Source organism: Lactuca virosa, chromosome 8 (assembly GCF_052849685.1).
Source record: "Lactuca virosa cultivar CGN04683 chromosome 8, Lactuca_virosa_CGN04683_v6, whole genome shotgun sequence".
Lineage (NCBI taxonomy): Eukaryota > Viridiplantae > Streptophyta > Magnoliopsida > Asterales > Asteraceae > Lactuca > Lactuca virosa.
In genome coordinates this window covers 29,439,525-29,461,201 of record NC_136433.1, presented here as the reverse complement: position 1 = coordinate 29,461,201, position 21,677 = coordinate 29,439,525, and the positions used below count along the sequence as shown (strand labels likewise).

Genomic DNA, 21,677 nt, shown 5'->3' with positions numbered 1-21,677 from the left:
AAAATAGGAAAGTGAAATGTTCTAGCATCTGGATTTTTTGGTTTAAAAACCATACGTAGGTAGTTCTCTGTTTTTGTTTTTTTCTAGAGCATGGTTAATAAAAACTCTGCTATTAAAAAAATGACTTGGGCCATGTTTTCGGACTTGAAATCTATTTACCTAACAAATATCAATATTTACAATATTAAATTATTCTAGTGACACCTTTATTTTTCTAAATAGAAACATGATTAAACAAAACCGTCAAAAAAAAGAAATTATTTCTCGCGGGTTTTACAGCACAGCACTTCTCGGTTCTCAGATATATATTCACATATTTTTAGCATATACAATCACCTTCAACAGATAACATACAACATATACACGCAATAGAACTTTCATCAACATGGCAACAAACACAAGGAAAGCAGACACATAAAACAAACTAAACCATGTCAAAATGCATAAGCAGCTTCACCGACTTGTACTTCTCTCCTTTCTGGCTGTACAATGGAACCGCTCTGATTCCTTTCCGAAGTTCTGAAATGGGCAAACATGTTTGCCCACCAAAATCATCCTTTTCTGACATGTCATACTCATGAACCTCAATCCGAAGGAGAGCCAATTCCGGAACCGTTAACTGGAATTCAAACTCTTCATTCCAAGACGGAATCCAGTTGTCCTCAATCGCCTTTGTTCTCTTCATTATTGTATCAGCAGGTACTCCCGCAATTCCAACCTATGCAACACAGTTATTTAGTTGGTACAATGAAATGGAATTACAATAAATTAATTTAATTAAAGTTACCCACCCTTGTGTAGAAATCTGGAGGTGAGTATGCATCAAAATGTGTATGTGAAAAATCATAATACCATCCTTCACCCATATACACGGTTACCTGAAACCATTAATTATCAACAAATGTTTAATTACAAAAATTACAATATTAAGATATTATATGGATGTGGATGTGGGTCCCATTTATGGTTTATGTATGTATACCTTGAGAGTCATTTTGACAGGTAATGTAGCTCTAGGATCAAAAACATTGTCATTTGGATCACATCCCATTAGAATGTCAGGTTTCTTTACATATCCACAACCACCATTGGCCCTGAACATTCCTTGCATCACCCACAATGACCTTCCATACCCCTGTAAACAAATAAATTAATTTTTTTACTTGAAATTATTAAAAAAAAAACGAACTTTCTTTGTTTTTCCAGATAGAGAGAATAAATAAACTTATTATACGATTATTATGCCGATACAGAGAAGATACAGCAACAGTAGGAAGATAATAAGCAGAAATAATGATAATAACAACAAATATAAAACTTATAAATAATACTCCAATTATATGACAACAAACGTGAAAAGCATAAAAAGGATTATAAGAAGAAAATCATACTAATAGAAATATATTAAAAATAGGATAATATAATAAGTATAGAATCGTGAGTATAAACAATCGCTATATAGTAGTTTTGAAGAATTACAACTAATCATACTTGCATGTCTTCAGTTTCCTTCATTCTATTATATTCTATCAACGTGACGAAACCCTTATGTGATATATTAAAGTTGGTTTTATTTTTTTAATATAATGGTACAAAAATTTCACCAATGTAGATATTTAATAACAATGGAACAAAACTAAACCTTTCAAACTGAAAGTTGGTTATTGTTTAGGCTATGTTTGGCATACTAGTTGAAAAGCTAGCTGCTAGCTAAAAAGCTTGCTGATAGTTGAAAAGCTAGGTGCTGCTTATAAGGTAGCTTATAAAAAATAACGTTTGGTTAAAACTAACTGGAAGATATAAAATGACATAAAAGGGCATTTAGAAGTATATGTTTTTTTATAATTAATTAAGGGTATATTTGGAAAATTTTTAAAAAGCTCATGAAAAGCTAGAAAGTGTAGCTTTTTAAAAAGCTAGCTTATAAGTTACTTTTTAGTTTGCCAAACATGACAACTTAAAAAAGCTCAAAAAATAAGCAAGCTTATTAGTTAACTATGGCATGCGAAACATAGCCTTAATGAATATAAATCAAATATGATGCCATGTCATTGTCAAATCTATAGTCAAAAGTCAAAAAAGGTGAAACAAGTTATATTTATATTCTACCTTATTTCATATAAATGAAACTTGGGTAGCAAAACCTCTTCAAAAAAAAGTTAAAGGTACCTAGGTGGAACAAACCTGAGACTTGGTTGCTATATTATGACATTAATCCCTTTATGTCGATATAAAGTTAACACAACCAAAAGAACAGTAGTATTATAGATCATAAAAAGTATAGCAACAAACTAAAAAATGACATGTGAATATGTGATGGCTGAAGAAAACAAAAAGTGTATTTTCTTTTTGGTATCTTAAGTTTTGTTTATATGTAAAGTTCAATAAATAAGAATCTACTACTAATTCTATGAACATCCACGTAGCTGTAATTGCAGAATAAGTAGAGAAAAGAAGAAGAAGATGAATCCAGAAACATAAGCAAACAAAGGAACATGGTTTGGCTTAAGAGATCAATATGAAAATTTTGACAGAATAGATACCAAATTATTAGATATATTATATTTCTAACCTGCATATTAAATGCCACCATCTGAGCTCCATGCATCCACCCAATGAGTGGGTTGTAGTTAGATGAGTCAACTCGTATCCCTTTAGGATACACCCTCAGAACATTCCTCTGGGTAAACCTAAAGCAAGCTAGTTTTTAGCAAGTTTTCAATTTGAAAATGTTTATAAAAAATTAGGCAATACCTGACAATTTGTGGGCCATGAGTTTTTGCTGCTTTCTCAAGCTCTTGCTCACTTAAACTAAGACGCCTGACTTTATCAGGGTCAACTTTCAGCCAGTCGTCTAAACCACCCTTCCCTTTTCCAGCATGAATAGCAATAATGCTTCTATATTCAGGGGCACAATTGTCACCTTGAAGATCTTCCTCTTCATCGTCTTCTTCATACACATCCTCCTTATATTCAGCAGTACTCCCGGATTTAAAGCTGGGAATTTCACCACCCCAAGCTTCTACAGATGAATCCTTCTCTTTCTGTGAACTGTTTCCACTTGGCTTAGCTTCTTTTGCTTTAAGGTATTCTTTAGGAGGTTTAGTAGATATAATGACCCTTCTTTTTAAAGATTCAGGTGATGGAAATTCTGCTAAACTCTCTGTTTTAGGAGTAAATAGTATTTCCCCAAATGTTTCAGTAACCATCTACAATTTAGTCACAAAGGATAAAACAAGTAGATCAAGATTAAGTTTTTAATAGAATCATAAATGAGAAACAATGAGAGAATTACTCACCTTAGCTACTTTAGCCTGAAGATCTGGAGTAAGGTGGTCTTCTAGGGTAATTACAACAGGGTACTCGGATGCAGTGAAGGCATGATTCTTGATAGATCTTAAACACTTACTCAGTGCAACCGGAGCAGTCAATGTCCTACAGAACATAACCAAGAATCAATGAACAATGGCTCATATTTCAAATAGAAAATTTGCTTGATATAAGAATATACTTATATACATATGTCATACCCTCCATGAAGAACATCCACATCGTCCTTGTTGGAGTTAGGCCATATATCCAACTCGATAACCCTTACACCCCTCTCCAGTGCTTTAATGATTGGAACATCACTACAATCGCTGTTCAGTTGATTCCCAGTTAAATAGGAATTGTGGCCAGTGAATATGTAATAGTGAGACAATGGAGCATTCATATCTTGATGAACCTGAAAGATAGAAAGTTCTATTAGCATACAGATTGAAGAAATCGTATCACGTGACAATCAAATTATGCTAATCAGAAGTCATATTTTCAGAAAGTTTCTTTTTCATTTCTGGCATCTGAAGTCATCATTTGTCTGACGAAATATTTGAGAGTTTTGTAAGTTCGAAAGGTAGAATCGGAAAGGTAATAGCACCAATTTTAGAAAAATGACAAACTCAGACTAAATTTAGGATAAGCTATATTTGGAATCGATGGAGATTTTCCACAATTTGGAATTAATCACGACACTGAAAACTAGAACTACCGTAGGATGCGGATCAAAGGCTGGATTAGAGTCGCCAAACAGGTACTTGAAGAACGTCTCGAGATTGAAACCCTTGCGATGGAAGATATCACTAGTGCTATGCATAATTACTTGAGCATCCTCCACCGTAGCTTTCTCTTGTTTCTGAACCTCAACAAGGAACCGCTGTAGGTGATCCGCGTTCATGATGCCGTTTTCTGAGTATTGCTCAAACAGCGCCTTGATTGTCGGCGGAGCTTCCGTGGCGGCGAGCCGGAATCTCCGGCGGAAGCAGAAACACACCTTGTAAGACTGCTTAGACATTGTGGTTGACCGACGATGAGAATTGAGAGATTGATCAAGCAATGGAGATTTGTAGTAGATTTTACTTCCACAGATGGGAAGGGATGGATTGTCGTGATCATTGGTATTATTCAATCAGGTTAAAACCACCGAGGCGTTGGGTGGGCCCCGCCTTGTGTTATTGTTGTGGCTGGAGATGGACTGGGTAACGCGCATGTAACACGACACACGTGATTGTCAACATGCCCTTTCGTCTTTGAGAAGGCTAACTCAATCATAAATCATAATCACTCAACCTTTTTTGTCCATTAATTGTCTTTGAGAAGGAAGGACATTTGGTGTAGCAACTTAGCATTGAAAGATTTGTTTACAAAATCTTTATGCTATTGTTTGTTATAACAAAAATTGTTTAATTATGGTAGGGAACTATCTCAATTTTCGGATATGTCTCGTCTAATTGCTAATTTCAGTTCTCAAGTGAAAATGACAAATGGAAGTGGATTGTTGATGGTGTAGGCTATTTCTTGATAAAGCTATTTGAGGCATCTTGTGGAGATAGATTTCAAACTGAAAGATTTGACTCATTTAAGTGGGTTTGTTGGGATCCAATTTGTTTTGTGTGTCGTTTTATAAGAATTGAATTCGTATATTTCCAATCTTTTTCACTGAGGAATTACACTTCACTCAATCTTATGTCTTTTATGTTAGTTTGTCGAGGAGGTCCTAGATCATGTGTTTTTTGAAAGTCATATTGCAGTTGAGGTTTGGAAATGGCTCGGTTCGTGGTCTACATTCTTTGGGGATTAATCGAGTTCATCTTTTGAGCTATTGGAATAGCTGAAAATGTGTGCTAGAAGCAAAAAAAAAAAAAAAGCAAATATGTTGAGATTATATTTGGTGTAAGTCTAGATGAGTTTACCTGGCAATGTGATGGATTGTTGAATCCCTTAGAAGATGGATGATATTAGAGTATGAGATGTGACCGTTGAGTCTAGTTGAAAGTAGAATGTTGAGGCATGAGTATATGAGAATATAAAGATGAAGAGTAAGTAGAGTAAGAGACAGACATGCTAAAAGAATAGTAATGGATACGAACAGAGTAAGAGATCGAAAGAATTAATGGGTTTTCTAGGTTATATAAAATTCATGTGGCGGAAAAACACTTAAACCCTTAAGTTCACACGCAACCTAGAAAATGATCTATGTTTTCTTTATTGATAGCAATAAACTATGAATATCAAGAAACCTTAGAGAGAGGCTATGAAAATCAAAATTAACATAAAGATTAGGGTTACATACCTTTTGATTATTATAGAAAATAATCAAATCAAATCCTCTTGAAGTTCCTTGGAAAGCAATCACTAAAAGGATGATGCATCTAATGGCTCACACCCAAAACCAGAAACCCTATAATGAGGAGGATAGATAGGAGATATGAAGGGAATTTCGTTCATATGCCTTTAGGTAATGTGGTGAACAAAAATTGCAAGACAAGAGGTCCTATTTATATTTTAGGTAACTAACAGGCAAAGCAAGATTTGAATTAATTAAATAATAGATTTAATCTTAATTCAAATCATTTCCTTTTATGCAACCAGGAGGCTTCTGGAAACCCTAAGAAATTCCATAAAACCGTCAATAATATGGATGGTTCTAGAATTGCTTCTTTTGTTCAACTATTAAACAATTACAAATCACTCATTGCACCTTTAATTAATTCCATTTAATCCCGAATTAATTCCAGAATAATTAGGATTAATAATTAATCAATTTTAACTCATTTCATATTAATTTATTAATCATATAAATTAACAAATCAATTATTAATAATTGATCTCATATTAATTTTTAATCACATAATAAATTAACAAATCAACTGTCTATTTCCAATTGATACATTAATCACATAATATATTAACAAATCATTTCCCCATAATTTCTAATAAGTTTATTAATCATATAATAATCTAATAAATTATATTTCTCTCTCCTAATATCAATTCTAACTATTTATAGTCATGAGGGCAACCCAAAAAAGACTTTGCTTCTAATTACAATAATATACCAATTTAGTTACTGGCTTAGACACCTTAATATAACAGTCTCCCACTTGGATAAGTTTATAACTATAATTGCAAGTATATACCTTGAACTAAACAACAAAGAGTGTTTTCCAAAGCCACTGTTAAAATCTAAATTAAATCAAACGTTGGCCCTAAGATAAGTAAATTAACTAATTCGGGGATTAAATGATCAACCTCATGTTCTGTGACATCCCCAATTTCACAGCCAGAAAAGACCGATTTGTTTATGCTTTATTTAAAAATCAGAGTATCCTTTTGAAGAATAATATTGCGGAAATTGTTCTCAAAATATGATAAAGATATTATCAAAGCATTTCCGAAGAAATGTATTTTAATTATATTAAAAACGTTGGGATGTCATCGTCAATACAGTACATAAGCATAAACGGAAAATAACATAGGCCTTACAACATCTATTATTCTACTGACCTATAATCCATAGATCTCTCATCTGATCATCACACCTGTGCTCTTTTTCCACTACCTGTAATACAAGAAACTGAGTGGGTCAGGCTTGGGAGCCTGGTGAGCACATAGGGTTTTCAACCCATAATAATGAGCCTTCGGGCCGTGAACAAGCCTTTAGGCTGTGAACCCTCGGTTTGCGGCTGTGAACTTCTCCCCTATATATATAAGTGTTGACTGATTTTACCCCACTTCTTCATTTCTAACCGTAAACTCAAGCCTTCTCTCTCAAGATCTTCGACCGAAAACCCTCATTCCTCTCAACTATCATCCTTTTCCTTTGAATCTTCTTAAGATATTGCTAAGGATCTTCAAGTGCTCTTCATTCTTCAAGATCCTTGGGCCGTAAACTCAAGAACATCAAGTTGTTCTTGGGCCGTGAACCCTTGAATCATCATCATTTGTCAAGAAAATCAAGCCGTGAACTCAAGATCATCAAGATCTTTGGGACGTGAACACTTGCATCATCATCATTTCACCAAGAACACACACTAGAGTATGGGCCGTGAACCCCTTCCAGCCTCCCTTTTTCGACTCTAGCACCCTCTTTTGTAAGTTAAGCTTGCAACTCAATCCGTTTCCTTGCTATATTTATGATTATGATCACTAAATGTATACATATATATGTCTTAATATGCTAAATAGGACTCGTTTGTGCTTCGGGACTTCACCCGTGAAACTTATCTTCCTATATCAAATCTCCAATTGAATCACCCACATTAGGTGAGTTCATACCCCTACAAATTACAATTTTAAATGCTTTTTAGGGGGAGAATACAAGTAGAAAACAATATAATTGTGTTAACCACTTACATGTGAAAACGTCAAACAAAAGGATTTCTTATACGCAAACACTTATTAAAACCATTTTAAAAACTATTCTTAAAGTTATGTTTTTATCAAAATCATATTCGTGTATCTTTTTATGTATAAGTATGCTTTAACGGACTTAGGACTATTGCTAAATACCGTAACTCATGTTTCTTGTTTGGTTGTGGGCTTAGGGTAGGATCATTAGTCCGAATGTCGGCTAAATCATAGTTATACTTATTGAATACCTACATGAGTATTAAACCCCATTTTTAAGGAACATACTTAACTCAGTTGCTTATGTTGAACAATTGAGTCTTTTCTACAAATCACTAACAGTTCAAACAAACATACTAGTAAACTATAATAGGTATAGTTTAGTGTAACGCCCGTGTTTCTAGGCTACGCATTAATATTGACATAATGGTCTAGGTTAACCTTTGTAACTCATTTAGAAGAAATGAAAAGGAATTATGTGAATTTTATGTGAATTATGTGTTTTATGCTTAATTATTAGGATTTAATTAATTAAGAATAAAAATGAGCGTCAAAAATTAAATTTTAGATAAATCTAATATCTATTAAGAAACTTGTAGTGGGCGTGACAAGGATTACATATATATAAAGAATGCCGAAATCCGAGTTATAACGAAGAAGTTATGACCTGTCGAAGTTTCACGATAAACCGGCACGGTGCCGAATGTCGTAAAAAGTGAGTTTTTGATAAACTACTTTTTAGCCTTAGTGATCTAAACGAAACTCGTAGTGTTCGTCAAACCGAGAGTAGGTATAAAAAGAACGCCCAAATATGACTTCGTATAAGGAAGTTATGATTTTTCGAAGTTTCGGCTTAGCAGTAGACAGCTAAAAACTCGAATTTTAGATCGAGTGATTTTTAGCCGACACAACCTAAACGAGAATCTAAGGTCTCGTAAATAGTAGCACAACGGTAAAAAGTCTGACGAAAACGGACATAGGATGAAGAAGTTATGAATTTTTAACGGATTTCCTATCCCGGTCTGTTAAAAATAATAATATAAAAATTAAAGTCAAAGTTAACCGACGAAGTCTAAACAAAAGTTGTAGAGCGTAATTTTACCTACGTGTGCATATAAAGAACGTCAAAAACGGAGCTCGCATGCGAAAGTTATGGATTTTAGAAGTTTTGGTGCGAAAAACGAGAAAAATCCCCAAAACCGAGGAATTTCGCACACGTGGACTTCGGCCACCTGTCCTCGCTTCGCATCCGACGCGTGTCCGAAATCTGCTGAGTCACGAAGCCACCTGGCGAGGCGTGTCTTGTCCTTCCGAGTCCGAAGCCGCGGTCCATTAAGAATCCGACGCGTGCCCTTTGGTGCGTGTCCGAACCCTCGCAGACTGCCACGGACACCCCCTACTTCGGACCTAGACCTCGGTCCAGTAAGAAGTTGCCAGCAGACCCTTCGCACATGCAGTCACGTGTGAGCCATCCCCCTGCGAGCTTCAGATCTGCGACGCGTGGCTCCTTCTCAACCATCGGATCAGGAGGCTCGCCCCTATAAATAAGAGGTGCGAGACCTCCCGGGTATACTTTGAAAATTTGTCATTTTTAGCCCTTTTTTTAATATTTCTTTCATTCTAACTTCCCCCAAAGCCCCGGTATCAATTATAAGCCCCAGAATACGCCACGAAGTGCCCGAGAAGCCCGAAAAATTTATCTTTTCGGTTTTGAAGCCCGACCCTTCGTAGAGCCCGGTTTCTCAATAAAACTCCCGGTTTTATTAGAAACGATCGTTTTAGGAAACGAATTGCTGCCCGATTTTCATTAAATCAGGTGAGTGTGTAGTTACTTTCACCTTACACATAGATATGAAGTATTTTACATAAAATACGTGCTGTGTGAATATTTATTGTTTGTTTATTTGAGTTGGATGTTGAAGGTGTGATTTATACATGTTTTTAAATAATTTAAACTGTATATGTATTTTTATCTACAAAAATATTGGGTAAAATATGGGTAGATGAAATAATGGGTGTGTGATGAAAGGTGAGTTAGATAAAGGAGATGATCAGTAATATTGATCATGAGTTGAGGGTGAGTGGTGAAATTTGAGAGAATCACTTACCCAAAATGTTGGCCCCCGTCATTCAGCAGAGTAGGGATGACAGCCATGGACTATTCTAGATGGTCTGTGGAACACTAGCATGCCCGCAACCTGTAGGTGTAATGAACTATATGTTCATTTGGAGTACTCTAAAAACCCATTGACATGTATGACAGGGGTGAATACTGTCAATAAATAAGAGCTATGAATTTAGCCCCTGTTGTATAAACCCTGGTGATGGTGTGACCTTGTGTCTATTCCTTATGATGAATCCTTAGGAAGGAGTGATAGTTGATTCTTAGGGTAAACCCTTAAGAAATAAATAAGATAATGGGGTTGGGGTAATTTGGTTGATTGATTGATGTTTAAGTACAATAAATTTATTTATTGTGGGTTGAAAACCCTATATGCTCACCAGGCTTCCACGCCTGACCCACTCAGCTTTTTATGATTACAGGTAGTGGACCCCGAGCATAGTCGGATGATGATGATGAGTGATTTATGGATTATAGGCCAGTAGTTATAAATAACTGTTGTAAGGCTTATAATGTCTTGTTTATGCTTTTGATCTGTATCGGAACATGACATCCCGAGGTTTTAATATAAAAGGAAATTATATATTTCTTAAAGAAAGGTTTTGATAAACTTTTATCATATGTTGTTTTGGGGACCAATTCCGCAACATCTTTTAAAAAGATTCTCTGATTTTATTTTAAAAAGCATAAATTAAATCGGTCTTTTCTGGCCGAGAAATTAGGGTTACAACCAAACCCATAAACCATGGAGCTCCATATGGTTACAACCAATTAGTGTAGTCACAATTAGAGTTTTCACATGAATACTCTTAATTGTCATGACTCTTGATTTCTCATGACCCATGGGTTTGTAACTCCCATGGACTATCCATGGAGCTCCATATGGTTACAACCAAACCCATAAACCATGGATCATTAATCCACCATAAAAGAATTGATGATTGTCATAATCAACCCTTTGTATTTAATTAGTATCACTTTGATCACCAAATTAATACTAGATTAATATTTGATCAACACTAATTAAATAATACTATTATTAATATATTAGAACTTATAATATATTAATAACCACAAGTGTCCTTTCTCTCATTTGGTCTATCCAAGTATTGCAATGCCATGCAACCCAAATGGACCATGCCGGGTCGGGTCAAGTACATACCGAATAAAGTTATGGACTTAGACACTATATCCAACAGTCTCCCACTTGGATAAGTCTAATAACTATATTTGCAAATATGACTTCAAAATCCGACTAGCAATCGTAGCTCTTTCAAAGTCTCTCGGAACTGAGATGATGATGATACGCCATTTAAGATAAGTGATCATATAATCCTCTGTTCTCATGATATCAGCCGGACAAACACATGGAACATGGTCTTACTTATTGTCCAGCATTTGTTTCTCGATCTCTGATTTGTTTCGACATAGAACTAAATTGAACACATCAATTAGGTTCTGACCGGGCCCGGTACATAGGTCAAAACCAAATCATCGAGGGGCCCAGATATCGCTTCTATTTCTAGAAGGAACAGATAAACTTCGACTGATATGCTTGTACTAACTACTTGTTGAATTACTCACAAAGGCACGTTTTATGACATCGAGTTACCAATGCGTTTTCGTGCAATCAATGAATAACCAACTCATAGTCAACAACTCATATCTCTAGGTTTGAAGATTTATATGATATTACCGTCTCACGATCACTCGAGATAAATTCCATGAAGTGATGCAAGTGAGCGTGGGTTGGATCCAATACTCAGCCCTTATGAGTACTCATGAATGTTGTAGCAACCATTGCATTGTCCAAAGCACTTTTAGACAAATCATACAAGCCAAATTCATGACAGTCTTAAATCAATACTTACTTCCAAAGTTTGACTGACTGTGGATGGTTTGAATAATAACATAATTATTCTGGAAGTAAAAACATGCAAAATTGAAACATAGTAAACAATCAACACAAGATAGTAACACCTTACTCATAAATAAATAACAACTTTTATTTATCATCAAATGTCAATTACATTTTACAAGTTTCAGGAATCTAATTATTGAAACTAATATCATCCTTCAGCCCAATGCGCCTCGCATGCTGTAAATGCTTAACCCTGCTCAGTCCCTTCGTGAGGGGATCTGCCGGGTTCTCATCTGATGATACCCTCTTAGCCACGAGGAGTCCTTCTTCTATTCGATGTCTGATGAAATGGTATTTTCTGTCAATGTGCCTAGATCTCTCGGTTCCTTAGCCAAAGCAACCGCACTTTCGCTGTCACAGAAAATTTCCATTGGCTCCTTTATAGCTGGTACAACTCCAAGGTCTCCGATGAAGTTCTTTAGCCATATCGTCTCCTTAGCTGCTTCACTTGCTGCTATGTACTCTGATTCACAAGTAGAATCAGCTACTGTCTCCTGCTTGGAACTTTTCCAAGTAATTGCCCCTCCATTTAGGATAAAGACCCAGCCTGACTGAGAGCGGAAATTATCCCTATCAGTCTGGAAGCTAGCATCGCTATATCCTTCCATTCTCAAGTCATCACTGCCTCCGAGGGTAAGGACCCAATCCTTAGTCCTCCGCAGATACTTGAGAATGTTCTTTACCGCTGTCCAGTGTGCCTTGCCAGGGTTCCCTTGATATCTACTGACCATGCTCAAAGCAAAGGCCACATCAGGGCGAGTACAAGTCATAGCATACATGATCGAGCCCACAGCGGAAGCATATGGTATATGACTCATTTCAGCTATCTCAGCCTCTGTACTCGGACTCTGAGTCTTACTCAGCTTGGCATTACTCTGGATTGGTAATTCTCCTTTCTTGGAATCTTGCATACTGAACCTCTTCAGTACCTTATCCACATAAGTACCTTGACTAAGTCCAATTAGTCTCTTACTCCTATCTCTCAATATCCTTATCCCTAGGATATAGGCAGCTTCCCCAAGGTCCTTCATAGCGAAACACTTCCCAAGCCAGGACTTAACCTCCTGCAAGGTTGGGACGTCGTTTCCTATGAGAAGTATGTCATCCACATACAACACCAAGAAGCTAACTATGCTCCCACTAGCCCTGACATACACACAAGACTCATCCTCACTCCTAGAAAAGCCAAACTCTTTGACTTTCTCATCAAAGCAAAGATTCCATCTGCGAGATGCTTGTTTCAATCCATAAATGGATTTATCAAGCTTACACACTCTATTAGGGTATCTTGTATCGACAAAACCCTCTGGTTGAGCCATGTAAACATCCTCAGCCAACTTTCCATTAAGGAAAGCGGTTTTGACATCCATTTGCCATATTTCATAATCATGAAATGCAGCTATGGCTAACAATACTCTAATAGACTTAATCTTAGCTACTGGTGAGAAGGTCTCATCATAGTCAACTCCCGGAGTTTGAGTAAAGCCCTTCGCAACCAGTCGCGCTTTGTAAGTATGTACCTTCCCATCCATGTCGGTCTTCTTCTTGAAGATCTATTTGCACCCAACTGTCTTACGACCTGGTACATTGTCAACCAAGTTCCAAACTTGATTGTCATACATGGACTGAATCTCACTGTCCATAGCCTCCTTCCATTTAGCAGACTCAGGGCCTGCCATGGCTTCCCTGTAATTATTAGGTTCATCCAAATCTATTAGTGTACTATCACTAATAAATGTATCACCTTCAGTGGTGATATGATAACCATAATAAAAATCAGGTGTGTTCCTCACCCTAGTGGAACGTCTTGGAGGTACAGACTCATCTATCAGATCAACAGGAGTTTCCTCCTCAGGTTGTTCGATAGCATTTGAGGTTCCTTCACCACTTGACTCTTGAAGCTCTTCAAGGTCAATTTGCCTCCCACTGTCCCCTTGGCTTATGAATTCTCTCTCACGAAAGACTCCTCTTCTTGCTACAAAGACCACATTATCATTGGGTCTGTAGAAGAGGTAACCAAAGGATCTTTGTGGGTAGCCGATGAAAATACACCTCTCACTTCGAGGTTCAAGCTTATCATGAGTCTCACGCCTCACGAAAGCTTCACAACCCCAAATCTTGATGTGGTCCAAATTGGGAACTTTCCCAGTCCACATCTCGTGAGGTGTTTTGGCAACCTTTTTAGTAGGGACTAGATTAAGGATATGGGCGGCAGTCTCTAAGGCATACCCCCAGAAAGAGATTGGTAACGAAGCTCGACTCATCATGGAACGAACCATATCCACCAAGGTTCGATTGCGCCTCTCAGCCACACCATTCAACTATGGTGTCCTGGGAGGTGTCAATTGTGAGACAATCCCACATTCCTTAAGATAGTCAAGGAACTCAATGCTAAGATACTCTCCTCCGCGATCGGATCGGAGCATCTTGACGTTCCTGCCCAATTGATTCTCCACTTCCTGCTTAAACTCTTTGAACTTTTCAAAGGTTTCTGACTTATGCTTGATTAAGTAAATATATCCATATCTACTGTAATCATCAGTGAAAGTCACATAATAGCGATTAGCATCCCTTGTAGCAACTCTGAAGGGCCCACACACATCCGTGTGTACAAGGTCCAACAAACCTTCACCCCTATCACAAGTACCTGTGAAGGGTGACTTTGTCATTTTTCCAAGTAAACAAGACTCGCAACTATCATCTGACTTGAGGTCAAATGATTCCAAGACTCCAGCCTTTTGGAGTTGGCCTATGCGCTTCTTGTTAACATGTCCAAGACGACAGTGCCACAAGGATGCTTTATCCAAGCTATCTGAAGAATCAATATACAACACATTATTTCCTAGATTGTCTACAACATTCACGGCTTCATATACACCATCACAAGGTAATGCTTTAAAGTAAAATACATCATTGTAATAAACATTAATAGCACCATTTTTATTATCAAATGAAAATGTAAAACCTTGTTTGTACAAGCCATGAAAAGAAATAATATTTCTCGCCATTTCGGGCGAGTAACAACACTTATTCAAATCTAACATTAACCCATTATTAAGCAATAAAGAATAAACTCCTATCTTGGTAACAGGTGATGCTTTCCTGTTGCCCATGACTAAGTTTATCCTCCCGTGCTCCACTTGCTCACTTCTTCTTAGTGCCTGCAAATCAGTACAGATGTGAATACCACAACCTGTATCAAGCACCCAAGAATTAGCATTAGATGAGTTATTAGACAATATTGTGTAAATACCTGCATGGGTGGGTTTAACCTTCCCATCCTTTACATCTTGCAGATATTTAGGGCAGCTTCGCTTGAAGTGTCCCTTATCCTGGCAATAGAAGCACTGTGCTTCCTTTGGGTTTGAAGAAGGAGTAATGGGACCTTTCTTTGTCCCACTTGAAGAGGAACCATCAAGAGTCTTACCCTTGGTACCCTTCGAAGGGCTTTTCCTCTTCTTACCCTTTCCCTGCCCAATAGCCAGAACAGGGGCTATTGAAGGAGTAGAAGTAGCAACCGCTTTACCCTTAAGGCCATTTTCAGCTGTCCTTAAGAGTCCTTGAAGTTTGCTAAGTGTGACTTCCTCCTTGTTCATATGATAAGTCATACGAAACTGATCATAACTTGGAGGTAAGGAATGGAGAATGATGTCAATCGCCATTTCCTCAGGAAAGTCAACATTTAGCTTCAGCAACCGGTCAACGAACCTTTGCATCTTCTGCAAGTGACCGGTGATGGGTTCACCATCCTTCATCCTTGCATTTATCATGGAGGAGATGATTTCATACCTCTCCTGACGCGCGCTCTGATGGTACCTTTCCATCAGATCCAGGTGCATCTCATAGGGGTAGAAATCTTCATAGGATTTTTGAAGTTCAGGAGTCATGGTGGCCATCATGATGCATGCTACTTTAGTAGCATCCTTTTCATGTGCAACAAACTCCGCAAACTCTTCAGGAGTAGCAGTGGCTTCACTCACAACCTTAAGCTCCCTATCGAGGACATATTCTTTGTCCTCATAGCGGGTAATCATTCTGATGTTTCTGATCCACTCATTGAAATTGGATCCATCAAAGATGACCTTACCACACAAGTTCATAAGGGAAAAGGAGCCTGTTGGGTTTGAGCTAGAATCATTGTTGGAAGACATCTGAAAGGAAAGAAAGACAAGTTTCATTAGATTAGGAATCCTTAATAATTCACCCAAATGAAATATTAAGGCTAGGATCCAACAAACTATTTATAGTTGGAAGAGGGATGTCGTAATCCATACTATAAAATATTTGAAGGTAGGTAAATGACGATTTACCAATTTCCACCATAAGAACAAAATATTTTATTATTAGGTTTTATTGGTTTTTGAAACTCCTAGATCTTTTGAGATACATTGAACTTTTCAATGGCATGTTTGAATCTCGATTGTGCCCTCTCAAGTTTGTGACTGGGATGCCGAGGATCACAAACAAGGTGTGAATAACCATACAAATTGACTTGGTACCCTCAACAATATTACCTAATCGATGTGCCGGTTAACCACACACGCTCCACCGATCTATAATAAGGTCAAGTTACCCTTTGCCACTCTTACTAGTCCATGTTAGTGTGCCGGTTAACCACACACGCTCCACTAACGACTTGGTAAGGTACAAAGTGTAATTTTATGGGCTAGCACCAATTTCACATTTTCCTAAAGTAACTCAGATTGGGAATTTATAATGTATAGTTACTTTATAATTCATTATACTTTTAACGAGTATTTAAAGTCGTATCCTACCCGTTCGGCTAACGACCCTCCACCGATCAAGGAAGCGGTGGGTGAGAGTGGACACCCATTAAGTCACCATTTTATAGGCAACAACCTTATACCCCCCTTATAGACCGGCTTCGTGAATGAGGCCTACTAACGGTAAGAATGACATATTCTTATACATATCTATATAATAAAATTATAATAATAGTATAAGTGTTGATTTTTAAACTTTTTAAAAATCTAAGGTTTAATTTGGAATTAAAGTATTAGAGTGTAAGACTTTTCAAATTCCAAAACTTGAGGGCAAGATTTGAAACTATTCCAAGTCTCTTCAATTTGTAACTTATGAGTTTTAATGGTTCATAAAAAATGAAGACTCTTTATTTTATGAAACCTCTTTAGTTCTTTAATCATAATTAAAAGAAGTGACTCTTGGTTATCCATAACTTGAGGACAAGTTATGGACACCATCATAGCCATTAAGATCATGAATTAAACACACATGGAGGTTACACATAATTCCTATGATCTTCTAAAACTCATAAGAACACAAATTCATGTCAAGCAATTTCAAGAAATCATATAAACATATACAATACTTGAAAATTGATAAAAGTCATGTAAAATGGGTTAACATAATCATTATCATTTTGAAAAACAGATTTTACAAGTCCAAAACAGATTGGGATAATGATCTTAATCCATTTCCAGCAACAAAACTCGAAAAAACTGCCCAGCACGCTCCTACTCGCCGAGTGCACTATTCTACTCGTCGAGTAGGATGAATTTGTTCATGGACTCGGCGAGTCCTCCCCATGGACTCGGCGAGTCCAGTCGTCAGAATGCAGAATTTTCGATTTTTAAGCAGTTTTGCATCAAGTATACAGAAAACAATCCTAGGCTCTGATACCACTGATGGGTTTTAAGCATTCTAACACTTCCTAAGTGTACATGCAACCCTAATAACCTTGAATCTATGTTTTCTCTATATACATGCAAATATCCTTTTCAAGGTTATTTCCTAACTAGCATGGCATGGGGATTACATAAAACATAAAAGCTAGTAGAAATACATACCTTGTTGTTGCTTGGATTCCTTCAAGACTTTGTGAGCCTAGCACCCCAAATGTTGTGCCTCAAATGCTTCACACAACACCACAAGACTTGGAATAACTTGAGAGAATGTCACTTAGCCTCAAAATCGGTTATGCCCTCTCTAGTAACACTAGGTCCCAATTTTACTAGCCAAAGGGTTCCTTTTATAGTGTAGTCACAATTAGGGTTTTCACATGAATACTCTTAATTGTCATGACTCTTGATTTCTCATGACCCATGGGTTTGTAACTCCCATGGACTATCCATGGAGCTCCATATGGTTACAACAAAACCCATAAACCATGGATCATTAATCCACCATAAAAGAATTGATGATTGTCATAATCAACCCTTTGTATTTAATTAGTATCACTTTGATCACCAAATTAATACTAGATTAATATTTGATCAACACTAATTAAATAATACTATTATTAATATATTAGAACTTATAATATATTAATAACCACAAGTGTCCTTTCTCTCATTTGGTCTATCCAAGTATTGCAATGCCATGCAACCCAAATGGACCATGCCGGGTCGGGTCAAGTACATACCGAATAAAGTTATGGACTTAGACACTATATCCAACAGTTTTGTGATTTTAGGACTTGGGAACTGCGAGACAATACTTGGGACGAGTATGAGTAGGTGTGAATGGTAGTAGAGGCCTATACTACCGGAAGCACAGGACTCGTACTTGGATCAGGGAAAGTCACAAGGTTACCAAGGAGCTATTATTTGATTCCGTCTTGTTCTAGTCTGTCGTTACCATCGTTTCGGTAATGACTAAGAAGATGATTGTTATTCCGACCTTAGAGGTCATATCGAATCGAGTCCGACTAAGATAAGTTTATTATGTGGTTCAGAGAACCAAGTTCGATGTAGTAGTTGACTTAAGCCAGAAGATTGAAGTGAAAAATGATCAAAGCGATCAATAGAAGTATCACACTCATTGTTAAAAAAGTTAGTATTTAGAAATGATACATGTTGAACTGTGATTGTATCACATTAGAACATGAAGGAAGGTATAGTTTGTTCCGAAATTTGTCCCTAGGAGATCTGAGTCTAAGTAGTGCAGTATACAATGAGAGATCATTAGAACATGACCCATCGGTCTGTTACAATAAATGAAGGAAAGTACTTATTCCAAGAAGAAGAAGGAGTCCTCAATAAGGATTTATTTTGTAACTCGAAGGTTACGATTGAAAGTCCTATGGATATTTGAAGCTTTTTAGGATTAGCTGGATATTATCCCTGATTTATCCAAGGCTTTTCTTCGATTGCGACTCCATTGACAGCTTTGACCCACAAAGGAGCTGTCTATACTCGGAATGAGAAGCATAGGAAGCTTTGAGAAGTTAAAGAAGACGTTGTGTGAAGCACCGATTCTTTCGTTACCTGAAGGAGTTGATGACTTCACAGTTTATAATGATGCCTCTGGAGTTGGGTTAGGTTGTGTTCTGACCCAAAGGGATAAAGTGATAGCGAATGCATCGAGGCAACTGAAGGAGAATGAAAGGAACTACCCCACTCATGGTCTGGAGTTGGCAGCGGTAGTGTTCGCCTTAAAGGTATGGAGAAGGAATTGAACATGAGGCAACGGCGCTGGCTAGAATTACTCAAGGACTACGACTGTGAGATACTTTACCACTCTGGTAAAGCAAATGTTGTTGCTAATGCTCTCAGTCGGAAGGTAAATCTTGAAAAGAAAAGGCCAAGAGCATTGATGATTGAAGTTGTCTCGACAATTGTGGAAAGTATAAAGAAAGCTCAAGAGGAAGCTTTAGAGAGAAATGACCGAAAGGAGGAACGTTTGGGTGAAACGTTGGTCTTTGATACAAACGGTCAAGGACTGAAGGTATTCAAAGATAGGATTTGGGTACCTAAGACAGGAGGAGTAAGAGGTCTTCTGATGGAAGAAGCTCACAAAACCATGTACTCGATTCATCCCGGCAGTACGAAAATGTATAGGGATCTAAAACCCTATTACTAGTGGCCGACGATGAAGCTCGATGTTGCTAAGTATGTGGCCGAGTGTGTAACTTCTGCTAGGGATTAAGGCACAACCTCAGAAACCGTATGGGAGTTTATAACCTTTACCTGTACCCATGGGTAAATGGGAAGATATCACTATGGATTTTGTGACTAAACTGCCCAGAACAAGGAACGATCACGACATGATTTGGGTGATCGTTGATCGCTTCACTAAGAGTGCGCATTTCATAGCCGCTAACGAGAAATGGTCTATGGATAAACTTGCGAATTCTTATGTGAAGGAAATTGTGAGGTTTCACGGTGTTCCGTTAACGATTGTATCCGATCGTGACAGCCGTTTTACCTCAAGGTGTTGGAGGAGTCTGTAAGAGGAATTGGGTACCAAGTTGTGTTTGAATACAGCCTACCATCCGCAAACCGATGGTCAGAGCGAATAAACGATTCAAACGTTGAAGGATATACTGAGAGCATGTACCCTAGAATTCCAAGGTAACTGGGATGAACATTTACCTTTAGTAGAATTTTCCTATAATGAAAGTTTCCACTCGAACATCTAAGATGGCACCTTATCACACTTTGTATGGGGAAAAGTGTTGAATGTCGTCATGTTGGCTGGAAGCTGAGGAAAAGCAGTTTATGGGACTTGAAATAATCCATCAGACTGCTGAAAAGTTGAAAGTGATTAGGGAAAGGATGTTAGCTGCTCAAAAGAGCTATGCTGACAAGAAAAGACAACCGATATCATTCGAAGTTGGAGATTCAGTTTTACTTAAAGTCTCGTCGTGGAAGGGACTTATAAGGTTTGGTAGAAGGGGAAAGTTGAGTCCAAGGTTTATTCGACCATTTAAAAGTTCTTCTGAAGATCGGGAATCAAGCTTACAAGCTAGAATTACCGGAAGAACTAGAGGGTATTAACAATACCTTTCATGTGTGTTATTTGAGGTAGTTTACGGGAGGTGTGCCCGACATAATTCCCATTTCTGAATTAAGGTTGGATGGGAGCAAGAGGTTAATTGGAGAACCTGAGGCAATCGTTGACCGTAAGACTAAGAAGTTGTAACGTAAGATAGTCGATTTAGTGCTTGTGCGTTGGAAACATATAAATGGGCCAAATCCCACCTGGGAAACGGAGAGTGACATGGTGAGTCGCTACCCGTAGTTGTTTGTCGTTGTGTGATTCCGGGGACGGAATCATCCTAAGGGGTAGAGAGTTGTAACGCCCGTGTTTCTAGGCTAGGCATTAATATTGACATAATGGTCCAGGTTAACCTTTGTAACTCATTTAGAAGAAATGAAAAGGAATTATGTGAATTTTATGTGAATTATGTGTTTTATACTTAATTATTAGGATTTAATTAATTAAGAATAAAAATGAGTGTCAAAAATTAAATTTTAGATAAAGCCGATATCTATTAAGAAACTTGTAGTGGGCGTGACAAGGACTACGGATATATAAAGAATGCCGAAATCCGAGTTATAACGAAGAAGTTATGACCTGTCGAAGTTTCACGATAAACCGGCACGGTGCCGAATGTCGTAAAAAGTGAGTTTTTGCTAAACTACTTTTTAGCCTTAGTGATCTAAACGAAACTCGTAGTGTTCGTCAAACCGAGAGTAGGTATAAAAAGAACGCCCAAATATGACTTCGTATAAGGAAGTTATGATTTTTCGAAGTTTCAGCTTAGCAGTAGACAGCTAAAAACTCGAATTTTAGATTGAGTGATTTTTAGCCGACACAACCTAAACGAGAATCGAAGGTCTCGTAAATAGTAGCACAACGGTAAAAAGTCTGACGAAAACGGACGTCGGATGAAGAAGTTATGAATTTTTAACGGATTTCCTGTCCCGGTCTGTTAAAAATAATAATATAAAAATTAAAGTCAAAATTAGCCGACTAAGTCTAAACGAAAGTTGTAGAGCGTAATTTTACCTACGCGTGCATATAAAGAACGTCAAAAACGGAGCTCGTATGCGAAAGTTATGGATTTTAGAAGTTTTGGTGCAAAAAACGAGAAAAATCCCCAAAACCGAGGAATTTCGCACACGTGGACTTCGGCCACCTGTCCTCGCTTCGCATCCGACGCGTGTCCGAAATCTGCTGAGTCACGAAGCCACCTAGCGA

The 21,677-nt window shown here is 37.5% G+C and overlaps 1 protein-coding gene across 1 annotated transcript; it reads right to left on the bottom strand.

The window, feature by feature from the left end:
- Positions 1 to 230: 230 nt before the first annotated feature.
- Positions 231 to 4,440, bottom strand: LOC145128674 (phosphoinositide phospholipase C 2-like). The gene is made up of 8 exons (XM_079063491.1): positions 4,031 to 4,440; positions 3,531 to 3,727; positions 3,300 to 3,435; positions 2,755 to 3,209; positions 2,573 to 2,690; positions 983 to 1,135; positions 792 to 878; positions 231 to 718 (listed from the first exon to the last, which is right to left on the bottom strand). Exons 1-8 carry the CDS (start codon positions 4,331 to 4,333, stop codon positions 425 to 427), a joined length of 1,743 nt encoding a protein of 580 aa, XP_078919617.1. The 5' UTR covers positions 4,334 to 4,440; the 3' UTR covers positions 231 to 424.
- Between the last annotated feature and the right edge of the window lie 17,237 nt (positions 4,441 to 21,677).